Here is a 16,838-nt window from a genome sequence, read left to right as displayed (position 1 = left end):
AAGAAAATTCTTAGCAGCTTCATCAAGTTATTCTCAGCTCAGGTTCTCTTTCTGAGACAATTTATGGGTTTTTGCTAATACACTCAGTATCTTTTCTATCTCACTTTCCAGGTAGAATGCTTAGTGAAAAGGGAGTATATAGCTCTCTTGGACTTGGGTGTGATGTTCAGGTATTGATTTGGGGGGAAAATTTGCAGATTGCAATAAAAAGGTAAGAAGGTGCTAGCATCAGGAGAGCCCATGTTTGGGAAATGCACTAGAGAGGCGACCAGGGTGTGACCATACTACATTCGCCAAAGGGAAAAATTAGGTCCATGATTAAGGCTGCAACTCAGCCATCTTGGCAGAGACAGGAATACAGAGCAGGTTTTCCAGTAAAGATGTGTGGCCCTCCGTGACATTCGCAGGAGACCTTACAGAGTGGTTGGGAATGTTGTATGACTGAAGGGAACAGACACAGGATGAAAAAAGAAGCCTGTCCCAGACTTTCAAAATTCTACAGGCAGGAAACGGGCTGATAGAGCCATTTGGTTGCACATAGGTGCTTCGTTCAAGAAGAGGAAGGATGACTCCTAGGCAGAGTTGGCCTTCCCCAGTGTAGAAGGCCAGCAAGCCCTAGACCCAGAGGCTAGAGCACTGTTCTCAGCTCTCACTACCTAACAGAATTTGCCCTACTGAATTTTAGACTTGCCTGGGACTATTGCCTATCCCACCATTGTGCTTTGGAGACCGATGACTTGTTTTCTACATCCACAAGCTCATCAATGAGGAATTTTGCCCAGAAAGGACTGTGCCCAGAGTCCATCCATACCTGGTGTAAATAGTGTGGATTATGGAGTCCAGACCTCTGAGCTGGTGCTTTTTAGATGAAATTTGGGATTTAGTATTGAGGCTGTAAAGGGCTCAGACGTTTGGGATGGGATATTGGGGTGGGGTGAATGTATTCTGCATGTGAGACAGACGTAAACTTTGGGAGGCTAGAGGGCAGAATGTGATGGATTCAGAGATGGCCCCTAAAGCACTTGCCCACCTGAAATCTGTGGGTGTGATCTTCCTTAAGGAGGGCTCCTTTTATATTTTTTTCTCTATAAACCTATTGTCGTAGCATGATTTATATTACCTTTTTTATGTTCTGAAAACATGTTTTTGGCATGTTTGTACTCATTATGTGTCCCATTTCTTTTTATATTTTCTGAAATAAGATTTCATGACAGCTCCTTTACAAACTTTTAAAGCAGACCTCTAAGCCCCACATAAGACTGTTGTCTGTGCCTCTCATTTTACAAAATATTGTGATTTCATTATTCATGTTTTGTGTTTTATAATTGACTCTCAGTTCTTCACATAATAATTGCCAAATGTTACACTAAATGTAGATTTTTAGAATAACTTAAAAATTCGGTTGATAACATGGAAGAGACAAGTCAGTATTCAGTGGTTAAGAGTGCTTTTCTTCTGTGAAGACATACTGTCATCTCACAACATTACTTCTGAAATGTTTCCGAGAAGATATTCCAACATTTTTATTGTGACATATAGCAGAGATACTGAAAAGCACCTCACTTTTGCTGAGACTGGCTTTGAACTCGGGATCCTCCTGCCTCAGCCTCCCGAGCCACTGGGATTGATTACAGGTGTGCACCACCATGCCTGGCTTTGGTTTTCATATATTTATGAAGTTATTTTTCTTGTGGTCTGCTTCAGCAGCCTTTTTGGCATTATTGTTTCCTTTTTAGACACGGTGTTTTTTAAATGTTTTTTAATGGATAATGACTATTTATGAGACATAGGGTGATGCTTTGTTATGTGTCCCTGGTGGTATGCTTCTCTTAGGATTAACTTTTCCCCATTTTTCTTGAGCTTTGCCACCTACAGTTGCATACATAAACGTAATTCATCTTTTCCTGTTTTCACCTGTTTATATACTAAAATCCTACTGGCTTTAAGTCTTTAACATGACTCCACAGTCAGATTCATCTGTGTTGCCCGCATTCATTGCTTTTCAGTACATCATCTTTTGGGAACGTACTGCAGTGTGTTTCCATTCTTGGTGGACCTTGGGTAGTTTCAGTTTTTTTGCTGTTAAAAGTGCTGCTGCCACTAACATTCATGAACATGCATTCTCCTGCTGTAAGCCCTATAGAGTAAGGTATCTAGGGGTGGGATTACTTGGCTGTGGTATTCACTAAATTTACTAGATGATAGGAAACTGTTTTGTAAAGCAGTTGTACCATTTTAGCATTCCAGCATCACTATAGAGAATAGTCCCCATCCTTAGGAGCACTTCATTCTCATTGCAGTTTTAGTTACCCTTTGCCAGATTAATAGTAAGAATAAAAAAACTGTGCAAATATATGTTTGCTGTTTAGATTTATCTTTTTTTACTAACTCTGCAAATCTTTTGTCTGGTCTTCTGAGCAGTCTTAGATACTTACATATTCTGGATGCTCATTCCTTGGCCCTTAGGTTTTGCTGGCATCTTTCTCAATCTATGGCTTGACTGTGTTCACTCAGTGGTGGAATTTTGAAAACAAAATAGTTGTTGGTTTTGCCTGGTAAAGTTCGTCTGCTGTATTAGCCTCTGTATACTGCTTAAGAAATGCTCCTCAAGGAGATGACTCGCCCTTCTCTCTATCTTTTAGAAGCTGAATAGTTTTTTCCTTTGGCTGCTTCCTGTGCTGCTGCTGCTGTCTGTAGTGCTGTGAATTGTACCTCAGGCCTCGCACCTGCTATGCCTAAGCCCCATGGTGAGCTGCACCCCCAGGCCAGGTTGTTTTGGTGCAGGGTGTGGCAGCTTTCGAATCCCATTTCCTATACTGATTGCTGTAGTGCCCTTTGCAGAACAGACTGTTCATGAGTGCCTGGGATCACCTGTCATGGAGCAGGCATTCCTATGTGCAAGTGCTGTTTGGGGTTCCCTCTCTGGTCCCTCTGTTTCTCTATTCCTGACCAAATGACAAACTGTTTTGATTGACATACCTTTGTTTATGTAGAAATCGGTATTGGGCACTACACCCTTTCTTCCTTGTATCCCTTAAAAGCATTTTGGTTTTTCTTGGCCATGAATCTAACATACCTCTTAATTTCTTAGTTATTCTCAAAAACTTCCCCATAAAACCAGGCGTGGTGGCACATACCTGTAATCCCAGCAGCTCAGGAGGTTGAGGCAGCAGGATCCCAAGTTCAAAGCAGCCTCAGCAACTTAGAGAGACCCTGTCTCAAAATATATAATTTTAAAAGGTAGGGGAGTTGGGGCTGGGGATGTGGCTCAGTGGTTAAGTGCCCCTGAGTTCAATCCCTAATACAAAAAAAAAAAAAAAAAAGTTCCTCATAGAGATTGCATAACTCTTGGTAGAGCAATACTTAGATGTTTAAAAAATGCTACTGTAAATATCTTTTGCCAAAGACTCGTTTCCTGTCTCTTCATGGCTGATGTAAAAAAAATAAAATTTATTTTTGTAAACTGAATCTATAATATAATGAGAAATTTGTTATTTGTTTCTATTCCTTGCATCATTTTTTTTCTTTGTCTTCTTACTAAACAAAGATCACCAGTTTATTGTTAAAAAGAAGCTACAACTGCAGTTGTAGCTCAGTGGTAGAGTGCTTGCCTAGCATGTGTGAAGCACTGGGTTTTGTGTTCAGAACCACACAAAAATAAATGAATAAAATAAAGGTATTATGTCCATCTTAAAAAAAAATTAGAAGGATATAATGATAATGGACATCCTGCTTTTGTTTCCGTTGTGAAAGGCAAAACTTTGAATAGTTCATCATTTACATATCCTATGAGTTTTTATAGGAACCCTTTAATATATTAAGGAAAATTTTTTGTATTCCTGTTTTGCTAAAAGTTATTTTCAAATCATGAATATTTGCAAATATCTTTTCTAAGTGTGTTCATGACTTTTCATGGTTAAACTTTTATTTTTTAGTGTATTAATTGCCTTCCTGATGCCATACCAGGGAAGGCCCCACATGATCATGGTATCCTACTTGTTTTAGTCAGCATTTTTGCTGTTGTAACCAAAGTACCTAACAAGAACAGTGTAGAGAAGGAAAAGTTAATTTGGCTCCCAGCTTCAGAGGTTCAGTCCATAGATGGCTGACAGCATAGCTCTGGGCCTGAGGTGAAGCAGAGCATTTTGTCTTGAAGGGTGGCAGAGGAAAAACAGCTCAGCACCAAGAAGCAGAGAGAGCTCTGCTCACCAAGGACAAAATATAAATCCCAGGGGCATACCCCCAGAGACCTGTCTCCTCCAGACACACTCCACCTGCTTATATTGACCTCCTCGGTAACCCATATCAGTGGTGAATGCACTGATCAGGCCTCATTCCTTGATCATTTCACTTCTGAACTTTCTTAGATTGTCTCACATGTGAGCTTTTGGGGCACCTCACATCTAAACCATAATACCACCCATTGTGTATTATCAGATTCCTTGTGCCTATATTTCTGTGACCGTTTTCTATTGGTTTTATGTGCTTGAAATTAAGTTGCAATTTGTCTTTCCATGCCCTTCTTTTGGAGTTGAGTATCAAAAGTATGTAGTCTCATGAAACATTGGTGAATCTTGTCTCATTTTGTCTTCTCTAAATGTTTTTTAATTGAAAATTTTTTATTCTTTGAACATTTACTCATCGAGAAGACAGTGTGAGCCTGAACTCATCACTGTTGAAAGATATAGCAGATTTTATTTCTTTGATTGCTATAGGGCTGCTCTGCTCAAGGTTGTGTTTTTTGTTGTTGTTGTTGTTTTTGTTCTTTTTAGTGAATCAATTTTGCACAGTTATAATTTTAAAGATACTAATCAGCTATATCTAAATTTTCAAAAATTTTCATAAGTTTGTTGGTGTTTTCCAGTTATCTCTTACATATAAATGTGGTATTTATCTTTTTCATCTTGTCATAATTATTTCTGCCCTGATTTTGATCAGTCTTCCAGTAAGTTTGCTACCATTCTTAGGCTTTTGGAAATACCCACTTTTGTTTTAATTGGTTTTTCATATCTTATACTATTTTCTATTTCATTAATGTTAACCTTACTTTGTATTTTTTTTCTTATTTTTGTAGGTCTATTTAATTGTATCTTTTCTTATCACTTGAGGTAGATGCTTAACTGATCAGTTTTCAGCTTTTTTTCTTTCTTTTCGAATATATATATATAATTGAGGCTATAAATTTCCCTGTAAGTTCTAATTTGGTTGCATCCCAAAAGTTTTCATGTATAGTCTTTTTAATGTTATCAGGTTCAGAATATTTTAATTTTCACTGTGATTTTTATTTTTCCTATGGGTATTGCAAAGTTTTTTCTTGGTTTACAAGCATAGTTGAAGTTTCTAGTAATTTCTTTGTTCATTTTTAGCTTATTTGAATTTTTCTCAGAAATCATACCCTTTCCACTTAAGGTAAGGAAGCTGTCAGAGTACCTCTGAGGCTCAGTGCTGTGTGTTGGAGAGCAGCTTGGGTTCTGACCTGTGGGCCAGTGGCCCTGTGTGCAGTGAGGCTGCGATTTTCAGTCTCTATCTACCTGTACTGGTTTTCCTCTGCCTTTCCTAGCAGTTGCTGAGACTGGTGTTAAAATTTCCCATCAGTATTATAAGTATGTCTTGCTTTTTTGTTTGTTTGTTTTTTTCCTTGGAATTCTGTCCATTTTTGATACTATATATTTTGTTGCTTTGATTTTTGGATGCACACAAATTTCAATGGTTATCTGTTCCTGGTGAATTGAGCATTTTCTAATTATAAAGTGACTTCCTTTGTCTCTACTAAAGCTGTTTGCATTAAATTCTACTTTGTTTTGTGTTAATGTAGCAATTATGCCAGCTGTCTTTAATTTACTTGGCATATTCTCTTCCATCTTTTTACTTTCAGTTTCTCTGTATATTTATTTTTATGTTTCTCTTATAATTAGCAAAAAGTTTAATTTTTATCTACAATGATAATTTTTGACTAGAGTACTTAGTGCCTATATAGTCATTACAATATTGTCATATTTGTAGTTTAAATCTATTATTTAATTTTGTACCTTCAACTTGACTTGCCTAGTCATTATTTTTGTTCTTTCTTGCCATTTTCTTTAATTTTAAAAAATAATTCCACTTTGTCTCTAGTAGTTTGGAAGTTGTGTAAGCAATTTCTGCTTTTAGTAGTTACTATAGAAATTAAGCACATTATATTATCAGACCTACACTTAATCACCTCTTTTTACATGTCACCTTATAGTTGTTTAACTTCGCTTCCCCCTTCTGCATTTATGCCATTTTTGTTTTCTTATTTTAATTCTGTAATTCCAAAGATATTGTTTATACACTCCTTATCAGTCTGGGTTATCTGCGTTTTTGTTCTTAATTTCTTCCTGTATCTCAGACCTCCCATGTGGAATAATTTTCCTTCTGTCAGAAAGGTATTCTTTTTGTATTTTGTTTAGTGCTGGCTTTTGTTGGAAACTTTATTTTGCTGGTCTTCCCTCTTGAAAAATTGCTTGACTGGTCTAGAATTCAAGCTTCTCACTTTATTTTGCTTTCTTTTGGCTTTGATTCTTGCCACAAAGTGGGTGTCTTTTAAATCTTGACTCCTGTGTACCAACCTTTCCCTTCCAGCTGCCTTTAGAGCTTCTCTCTACTGTCTCTGTTCTACCCTGAACTACAGTGTGTCTAGTGTTATGCTTGGGATTCATTGGACTTCTTGAATCTTCAGATAGATTTCTTTCATTCATTCTAGAAAATTCTGTCATCATTTCTTGAGATATTGCTCTTGTATCATTCTGTCCCCTGTTTTGAGAGCATCAACTTGATGTTTGTTAGATATCCTTACCATATCCTGTGTTTCTCTTATTTTTTTACTACTTTTTTTGCTTTCACACTTTATTCCATATCATTCACGCTGGCCTGTCTTCCAAGTCACTGATGTAATTTTTGGTGATGCCTAATTAACTCTAAAACTAATTATCCTTTCATATCTCCTATTAGTTCAACAATTCTGTTGGTTTCTTTATTGTAGGAATGTAGTTGCCTATTCTGTGCAGATATTTTTCTAATTTTTTTTTATGCATCCAAATGTTTTATGGTCTGAACCTGCTACTTTTGTAATGTCTGATACCTTTTCAGTCTTTCTCTTGAATATTATTATTCTGGCTCTTGCTTATTGTGTCTTCCTTTGTTGTGTGCCATGTGGTAAGGTAATGTTCATGTTTATTGTGATAGTAGTTTTTTTTTGTTTTTTGTTTTTTTTTTTTAGTATTTGCAATTATAAAGATGAAAGTATATTTTCCAAGACTTACAGACTTGCTTCTGCTGGGTTCTTGGAGATAGCCCCTGGCTTGGAGTATCTTCATCCAATTTAAAGATGTAGTCACAGAATTACTTAGGAGATGTGAACCTGACTGGACCACCACATGGAGTTCATTGTCTTTTGATTTTCTTTTAGTTTGAGGGCACAGCCCTTCCTGGCCCCAGCTTGTTGTGAGAAGGGAGCATTCTTGTTAACCTCGCCTTCTCGTAAGTCTGGGCTTTCACTTATGCTCCCTTGCCTAGTAGTTAGAACACTGATTTAAAAAAAAAAAAAGTTTCAGTGTGTGGAGGTTGACATGTGGTCCTGGGGCAGAGGAAATTATGTGATTACACTTTTCTGAGTTCCTGATTTTCCTTTGAATTTAGCCTGGATATTCAATGCTTTTAAGTTCTTTATTTCTTTTAAGAAATTTTTAAAAAGGCACAACGGCCCATGTCTATAACCCCAGCAACTCAGGAAGTCGTGGCAGGAGGACCACAAGTTCTTGGAAAACCATTTCTCAAAAATAAAATAGAAATAAAGGAGGGCTGGGATCGTGGCTCAGCCTACCATGTGTGAGACACTGGGTTTGATCCTCAGCACCACATAAAAATAAAATATTGTGTCCACCTATAACTGAAAAATTAATATTAAAAAAAAAAAAGAAACAAAGGAAGGGGTTGGGGATGGAGCTCAGTGGGACAGCACTCCTGATTCAATCCCCAGTACAAGAAAGTAAAAATAAATATGTGATAAATTTACATAGTATTTTTTTATTGTTTTACCTGGATGAATTTGTTCAAATAAAATAACATTATTTCCCAAGATGACAGATTTTTCTTGAAATTTTTATGTGAAGTTATACAAATTTGAATTAAAATTGTGTAGTAACTTTCATAGCAGTACTTTCCAAGGCCACAGTTTTAAGGTACCAATTGTGATAAACTTTATCTTTGAGAATGCAACAAGCTTTCTTTTAAAGATAAAGTGCAACTAGATCATAGAAAGCTTGGGAAATTCAAGCTTTTAAAAGTCTGATAAACCAACAGTGATTTATCTATCTGATAAATACTGTCCATCAACAAAAAGGAGTGAACTGTTGATACAAGCAAAAACTTGAGGCATTCTCTTAGTCCATTTAGGCTTCTATAACAAAATACATAAGAGTGGGTAATTTATACAAAACATAAATTTATTTCTCATATTTCTGGCAGCTGGAAAGTATAGGACCAAGGTGCCAGTTGATTCAGTGTCAGTTGAGGGCCACTCTCCATTTCTAAGATGGCTCCTCTTTCTGTGTCCTCTGGAGGACAGCTGTGTGTTTGCACGCATGAGAATGCAGGAGAGTAGAGAGGGCATTAGCTATCCCCTGCAGTCCCTTGAGGAGATGCCACGACCAGCACAGAACAATCTAGCAGTTTCTGGTGAGAGGCAAAGGGTGATAAGAAAAAGATTCACAAACACAGATTTTGAAGATAATAGTTGGGGTCAGGTGGAGAATTTCTCTCTGATAGAAAAGCAGGTCTAAAGGGTTACCCCAGCAATCTTTAAATAAATATATATGTCTCATTATCAGATTAAAGACTATGCAAGCATTGCTCTTTGTATTCATGAAAGTTTCAGAGTTAGCAACATTATGCAGCTTATTCCACAGTTACATTCTACAGTTGTAATGTGCATTATTAGGAGCTTTGTGTATCTCTCAGGAAAGTCCATTGTTTAAAGTTAGCAGGCAGGTTCAGGTATAGTGGAGCTTAGTGAAACATTGTGGTTGTCTAGCACGAGAGTTCCTTTATTCCCAGGAGCTGTGTGCTGAGACCAAAGTTGAGGCTGATAAGACTCTAGCAGAGCCTCCTCATGCAGGGCATTACCGCAGCAGCTAGGCATCCTGCACCTCTGCACAGAAACTTTCCCAGACCCCAAGCCACAGCCTGAGGTCATCAGAGACCTCCATCTCAAGACAGTGCTCTTCCATTCTCTGTCACCACTCTCCACAAGGAGGGCTCCATCCTGGGGGCCTCCTCACTACCTCTTAAAGGTCTTTTCTTTTAATATCATTGTACTGGGGACCAAGATCCAATATGAAATTTTAAGACAGCACAAAGGTTCAGACCACAGTAGTTATGATGCTGTGGGTTAAACCCAGTCTCAAAAGGTCACATGCTGCATGATTATTTCATGATACTGTCTTGAATTTACCAGATTGTGATGGTGGTGTTTGGTTGAGGCTCAGATCCTAGGAAACAGATTTGGGATCCAGGCAGATGGAAGAAGTTGCAAAGCCTAGTTGGGATAGTAGACATGCTTCATTTGTAGGTAGCAGCATCCTTAGCCCCCAGCTTCAGCCCCGAGTCTTTCCTTAGGCATTTTTTATGTGCCGGCCAGACAAAGAAGGCACAGTGCAAATAGGTGGGTTCGTGCTCTCAAGCAAAATCAGGGTGTTCATGTCCTCGGCTGCATGCTAAAAACATAGTCCACTGGAAGCCTAGGTGAGGGTGCCTACCATGCCATCGTGGGCCTGCCCTACAGTGGAGAGCCAGTCAGTCTTTTCCCAGGACAGGTGCTAGAAGGGTGTGATTGCTGAGGTATCGTCCATTGGTGGTTCCACATATGTATGCAAGATGCTAAAGCTGACCATATGAGCAGTGATGTCTGGGTTTGATTGTGGTGCATAGCTTCCCTGCTTTGGTATTGCACGGTGGTATTACACACAATAGCATCATTAGGGACCTGGTTTCCAGAAAGACCTCACAGGCGTTCTCTGTCCTATTCGTGTAACTTCTCCTGAGTTCTAAGTAATTTTAAAATAAGAAATCATAACAATATAGACCACCCTCAGCCTTGGTCCAGGAGAGTTAGTGCCCAGCCCAGAGGCTGGCACCTAGCTCCCTGGAGTCAGAGTGAAGAGTTATATTCTTGTGTGGATAACTTCCGTGTGGCCCAAGGCAGGACTCTTCACCACCTACTTTTGAGTTTTCTCATCTGTTCTTCATGTGATGAAGTCTTTCAGTGGTACCCTTTATTCACATTTTCATTTTCTGCAGCTCCAGTTACCCATGATCAACCACAGCCTGAACATATTAAATGATACACTGAGATATTCAGAGAGAGCACATTCATATAAATTTTATTACGACGTATTGTTAATAATTTTTCTACTTTATTCGTAGTCACTGTTGTGAATCTCTTACTGTGCTTATTGTGTACTTTGTTGGTGGTTTATGTGTAGGGAAAATGTAGCATCAGGTCATGGTACTGTTTTCATTTTCAGGTATCCACTGGGGTTCTTGGCTTGCTTGTTTATTTGCAGTGGATACAAGCCCACTGGAGCTCACTACACCTCCGGACATCTCTCTGTCTTCATTTGAGTCACCTGACGCATGTAGCATTACATGCATGTATAACTGAGGCACCCAACACACCTTCTGAGCTCTGAGCTTTGCTGGCCACTGGCTTCCAAACACCTGTGTGACAGGCCCGCCCTCCCCAACATAGCTCAGGGGCCACCTTTTCTGCAATGTTTTTTGCTGGCTGTTGAGACCAGTGACTGCTTCCAGCCCATGAGCGTTGCTCCTCAGTTCCCACTTTTGCACATCACTCCTGACCCTCAACTTGACCTCCCAGCACCTGGCATCTGACAGGCCTTGCTGAGGCTCACAGGGATTGAGTCTATTTTCAGTCTAGATCTTGGAACTAGTACATGTCAAAATTAGGGATCAATATGAGTCATTCTGAACATCAAGAATGTAGAGGTCACCTACTCTTGCTTTCTTCCCAGGACATGGAAGTCTGCAGTGGAGTTAGCAGGAGGTCTTGATCCCCTCGGATTTTGGAAGGAGAGGGCAAAGGAGCCTGGCATTGCTCAAACTCTGGCTGGAGATGGGTGGGTCACAGTGTGCATTGACGGGAGAAGATTTCCTCCCTACCGAGAAGGAGAAGATTCATTTGTTTTCATTTTGTTTGTTTGACCAGGAAAGGGAGGAAGTGGGCATGTTAACCACCTCGGTGCAGTGTTCACAGGTTAGTCAGCCCATAGGCACCTGAGCACATCTGTTTGAAGGCCAGAAGGTGACCTAAACAAGACCTAGAGATTTATACACTGTCTTGCTGTGATTGTACTGGGTGACTGACCCTGTGAAAATGCTTTGGTGCCATCTACTGCTGTCCATGGGTGTTTCTCCAGAGTGTAAAAAAACCATCATAGAATGAAAGCTTTGGGGAAATGTTCAGATTAAATGGCATATGTGTCCTCATGGCCTTAAAATTTACAGGAAAAGTTTTGAATGCTTTTAGTAAAAGTTCTGATTGAAATAGCTTCTGTTTTCTTTTGCTCAAATCAGAATCTGCACGTACATTATTTCAGATGGATTCTTTCCCTAAGGAGATGGGCTATGGGGCTGGGCTTACCTGGAGGTGATGCGGGTTGAGCTTAAATGCAATGAGCATTCAGGGGCCTATGTGGGAGCCCAGTGTGTAGACTAGGGACGCGCACTGCAAGTGTATCTGGAGTCTGGGTGACCTCCTCAGACGTTTTTGTAGCGATAGGATTAGCCTATTTGGAGAACAAGAACCATTTTGAAGGCGTTCCTTCATTCTAAAATTTACTTCATGTATTCTAACTGTAGCAAAATCCAGATTCATGCATGTGGATTATTTACAACATCCCTGAACACTATTATTTAGGGTAATTCATTTCATTTTTCTGATTAGATAGCATTAAAAGTCATAATTGCCTCCTGGTTCAGTTAACCATCTTAAATTACAAATGAATTCCACTTACTGGAATAGGTCTGTTGGTAACAGTTTCACAGTTGCTACATCAGCAATGGAATGAACCTAAACTGTAATTGATATCTATTATCATGTAACCTAGTTCTGTAATCCTTCTCAGAACAGTAGCATGTGTGTTTCTGGAAGTCACAGACCATATCACAGTTTGGCACTTTTATCACAGTTGGAGAGAATTCTAGGATTTGAAATTCTAAAAAATTAAGAGCATTCTTAAAATGTAAATGCAGCAAGTTGTGAATCAGTCTGCCAGCTTAGTGATTAAGTTGGAGCGTCTTAGAGATTTTTTAACATTAAAAACAAATTACTCCATTAGCATTTAATCAGAATACACAAAATGGATCACAGTACATGTGAATCTTGAACACCCTATGTATGATTAATGTCTTGGTTCAGGAAAGATAAAGTTTACGCTGCTTTTCACATAAACTGTAAGCAGTCATTCTTCTTATTTTTTATTTCTCTAAAGATATTCTCTCTTCTCTTTTCCAGTAGAAGCTTCTACTTTGAATGGTCCCTGAAGGGTATTTGTATTCGACCCCAAATGTCCCAGTGGTGATTATGTATAATGTTATATTCCATGAAATAATAAATTTCCTCCACTCTTTAACAGAAGTTAATTTATTAAACCATAAATTGTTCATGAAGAGGAACCTGAAGGTGCTGCTTTGGTTTCCAACAGACTCCAAGCTCTTCAAAAGTGCCTGTCCGGCTAAGGACAGGAATCCATTTGCATTACAATAGCTATGGCAGGCTGACATTTGCCAAAATAATTTGACCAGAATCCAAAAGGGCACAACACACCTTAGTTTTCCAAAGTGCAGATCTCTGGGCCAAAAGATCAGAGCTAGGGAAAGCTTCACAGGTGTCCAGTTTCCTTGCCACCCACTTCCTGCTCTATGTCAATATACAACTAATATATATGTATGTATGTATATATGTGTATGTATGTATATATATATGTGTGTGTGTGTATGATATATATTTTTCTTTTCTTTTCTTTTTTTTTTTTTAATCCACAACTGTCCGTCCTACCTGGTTGATTTTGCTATGGTTTCATCTGGAAGCACTGGAATGGATGGCCTCCCGGCCTTCACTAAAGAGGCTACAGAAGCACACACACTGACACTGCACCACATAGACTGTGGGCAGGCCCTGTTTCTCCCACATGTCACTCAGAACATTTAGCCCTGCCTAGTCTGACTCTATCAGGGAAACTGCGGATACTCAAACCATTTTTGACCTACCAAAATGGCAATTCACGTGGTTCAGACTGTTAATAAACACACACTTGACAAATACTCTTTGGGAATCACAGTCAAGAAGTCTACAAGTTAAAGAGCAGTAAATAATCATAATTTATTTATTTGTTCATAAAGTCACATCTTAAAAATTATAATTGGAAAGAAAATCTGGAACTGACAATTACACACACCTTTCAAACCAGCCCCTCAACATCCTTAGCTACTCACAGTCCTGTTAGAACGGTGAAACAAACTAATGAAAGACAACAGCCACTAAGCAAGGTGACTCAAAATGACTTTCCAGGAAGGACCAGTGGCATCCAGTCAACAGCCCATAGCTACTCACATGCATGCTACCTAAATCTCTGTGCTTGAGGTCTCCCATGTCACATGGGCCACACAAAATCTCTCTTCATTAGGTGTGATGAACCAATGCATTTCCATACAGCCAGCATCCAGTAGAGGGCTCCACACAGGAACTGCTCAACACACAGGAGGATGTTGCTGTCAAGGGCTGTGAGGCCACAAGACGGTTCAGCATGGAATTAGGATAAGGGGAGATTTGAAGAAAGAAAAAGAAAAGCATTTTTCTGTGGACACTGCTTTCATTTGGGCTTTGGAGAAATTCTATGATTCAGAAAAATAAAATGAAGGCCATGTAGTATTTATGTGGTGCTGAGGATCGAATCCAGTGCCTTACCATGTGCCAGGCAAGCACTTCACCACTGAGCCACAACTTCAGCCCCCAGTTGTGGATTTTAAATCACAATCTATACACCTTTAAAATATATAATATTTAAAATAACCAAAAAACCAAGAGTGGCATAACTGATTCCTTTGTATTGATCCTGTCATTACTTGTCTGTTCTTGTATTTTACTGTTAAGCACCTGGAACACAGGAGACAGTCAATTAATAGCTGTAAAATGAGTGGATAAACCTTAAGACCGATTTCACATTTATATTTGCAGTGATCACTACTTGATTTCCTCCATATGAATGAGCCTCGTGGTGATCTGTGCCTGAATGGGCCTTAAAGCCATCTGCCTCTCTGTTCCATCTGGTGTTGTTAACCACATGCAGTAAGGTGCTGCCCACTGCCTGTCACTGGCAAACACTATGAGGGATGTAAAAGCATTTGTCAATTTCAAGTCTTCAGATCCATTTACTTTAAAGTCTGAAATCCAATATTATCTCTATATTTTTATAAAAATTTAAAGAATGCATTTAAGTAAGTATTTTACATGAAATCACAAGTATGAATGTATTATGTGGATCTGCGTGCACTAATGACTGTGATGGTTTTATTTGGCAGTTTACGTGTGAACTTGGATATGGGCAAAGCAGCCTATGGATGGATGATCATGAAAGATGAGAATATCCCTGGTACAGTCGTTCGGACCAGCACTATACCAGAGGAACTGGGGCGCCTCGTGTACTTATTGACAGATAAAACAGGTACTCTGCAGTCTGTTTTCCATTGAGAGCATCAGATCACATCCAGAAATGTTCCTGGTTTTACATGGACATGTGTGTGTTGTAAGAGAATGTTGAAATAATATGTAGAATTTTCCAGACTCTGTCTTTGAAAGTTGTTCATACAACTTAATCTTCGTCTTCTAATATGCACAGTATCCTTCAGGTTAGCAAAATGTTAAGTTCTTGGGACTTTAAGTGACCTATTTCTGTACTTTGAATTTTCTATAATTCTATAATTTTATAGGTTTTTTTCTAACAGCCTTTATAACAGCAAAATGTTAAGTTCTTGGGTCTTTAAGTGACCTATTTCTGTACTTTGAATTTTCTATAATTCTATAATTTTATAGGTTTTTTTCTAACAGCCTTTATAACAGCAAAATGTTAAGTTCTTGGGTCTTTAAGTGACCTATTTCTGTACTTTGAATTTTCTATAATTCTATAATTTTATAGGTTTTTTTCTAACAGCCTTTATAACAGTTTTTGAGAGCAAAAATAAAATGCACATTTGTTTCTCATAAATGGATACTTCTGAGCTTTTAGAAGAAAACAAGGCATGTGAATTTGGTATTCTAATAATATTCTTCTTAAGAGTGTTACTATAAAGTATTTATCACACCCTACAACTCTGTGCCCAAAACACTGCTTATCTTTATTTTGCATTTTTTTCTATTTTTATAAAAAACTCACATTAGTCCATCAAATGCTAAATAAAAAGATAAATAAGTCTACTGCTATAATAAAAGGTATAGCTTAAGGGTAAAATTCCTCCTTAATTTATCAACTCATAATTTTTTAAATTCCTAATGATTATTCATGAACTAGAAATGAAAGAATACTTATATAATGTGGTAAAGAAAATATTCCACATCATGTGTAATAATTACATAGTAGAAAAATTCTTGTAATCACCAGGAAGAAATGGAGAAATCTATATACAACACTATTACTTAGTATTTATTTTAGAAGATCTAGCCGTTGTAATAAGACAAGAAATCAAAATAATGTGTACAACTAAAGGAAGAGAGGATGTGTTTGAAGATATAAGAGTGAACTGCAGAAATCAACTTATAGCTACTAAGTCTTGAGAAATCAGTAAAGTGTCAGGTTGCAGATTAGGTTGTCAGGTTGTAACCCCTTTGTGTGTAGCTGTGGAACACACTGGAGAATAAAACTCCTTTCACGGTGGCACCTGTAGAGCACATGGATATGAACCTGCAAGGGCATGTGTGAAAAATGTAACAGAAGATTTAAATAAATGGAAATTCAGTATTCTGTAGGTGTAAGGTCTCATGGTAAATTTGTAAGCTTAGTGCCATTCAAAATCCACTTTTGGAGTTTTTGTTTGTTTGTTTGTTTTCTTTGGTATCAGGGATTAAACCTAGGGGCACTCAACCACTGAGCTAAGTTCCCAGCCCTCATTTATTTTTGTATTTTGAGTTAGGGCTTTGCTAAAAAGTTGCTAAGGCTGCCCTTAAAATTGCAGTTCTCCTGCCTCAACCCCTCAAGCCACTGGGATTACAGGTGTGTGTCATTGGGGTTTTTATTTGAATTTCATTCAAGTTTATTTTCTGTGGTACATTGAGGTACCTGACCAAGAAAGGATAATGCTCATGACTCCAGATAACTCACAAATAACAATTGAGGGCCTTCTGATTCATGAAGGTAGAATGAGAACATGTATTAGGGTTTCCCTTCCCAACCTCATAGAGCTGACAGAACAAAGTTTTAAAGAATAAATCTGTAAGGCTGGAGCAGTAGCTCAATGGTAGAGCACTTGCCTGACACTTGTTAGGTGCTGGGTTTGATTCTCAGCATCACATAAAAACGTAAAGATATTGTGTCTATCTACCATCTAAAAATATCTTCTAAACAAGAAGAAGAAATCTATTGCACTGATAACAAAAAAAAAAAGCAAAGTACAATTAGAGTCACAGAAATGGGTTATTTCTAGGAAAGTTCTAGAACCAATTTGAGGGAGAAGCCAGAACAAAGCAAACCGAAGCTCACCTTTGCTTCCACAGAGAGCCCACTCAGATGGAGGGAAAGCTCTCCAGA

General features: G+C 38.4%; 1 protein-coding gene across 5 annotated transcripts in view; it reads left to right on the top strand.

Moving 5' to 3' along the window:
* Atp9b (ATPase phospholipid transporting 9B (putative)) overlaps positions 1–16,838 on the top strand; it is a 256,120-nt gene that overhangs the window by 172,766 nt on the left and 66,516 nt on the right. For all 5 annotated transcript variants that reach the window (XM_071602592.1, XM_071602594.1, XM_071602593.1 and 2 more), the window contains one exon: positions 14,620–14,762. In XM_071602592.1, the coding sequence (XP_071458693.1) occupies positions 14,620–14,762 (143 nt within the window). The remainder of the gene's footprint in view (positions 1–14,619; positions 14,763–16,838) is intronic.

This window comes from Marmota flaviventris, chromosome 16 (genome assembly GCF_047511675.1).
Source record: "Marmota flaviventris isolate mMarFla1 chromosome 16, mMarFla1.hap1, whole genome shotgun sequence".
Taxonomy (NCBI): Eukaryota; Metazoa; Chordata; class Mammalia; order Rodentia; family Sciuridae; genus Marmota; species Marmota flaviventris.
The sequence above is the reverse complement of the archived record's forward strand: the minus strand, read 5'-3'. Positions and strand labels throughout refer to the sequence as shown.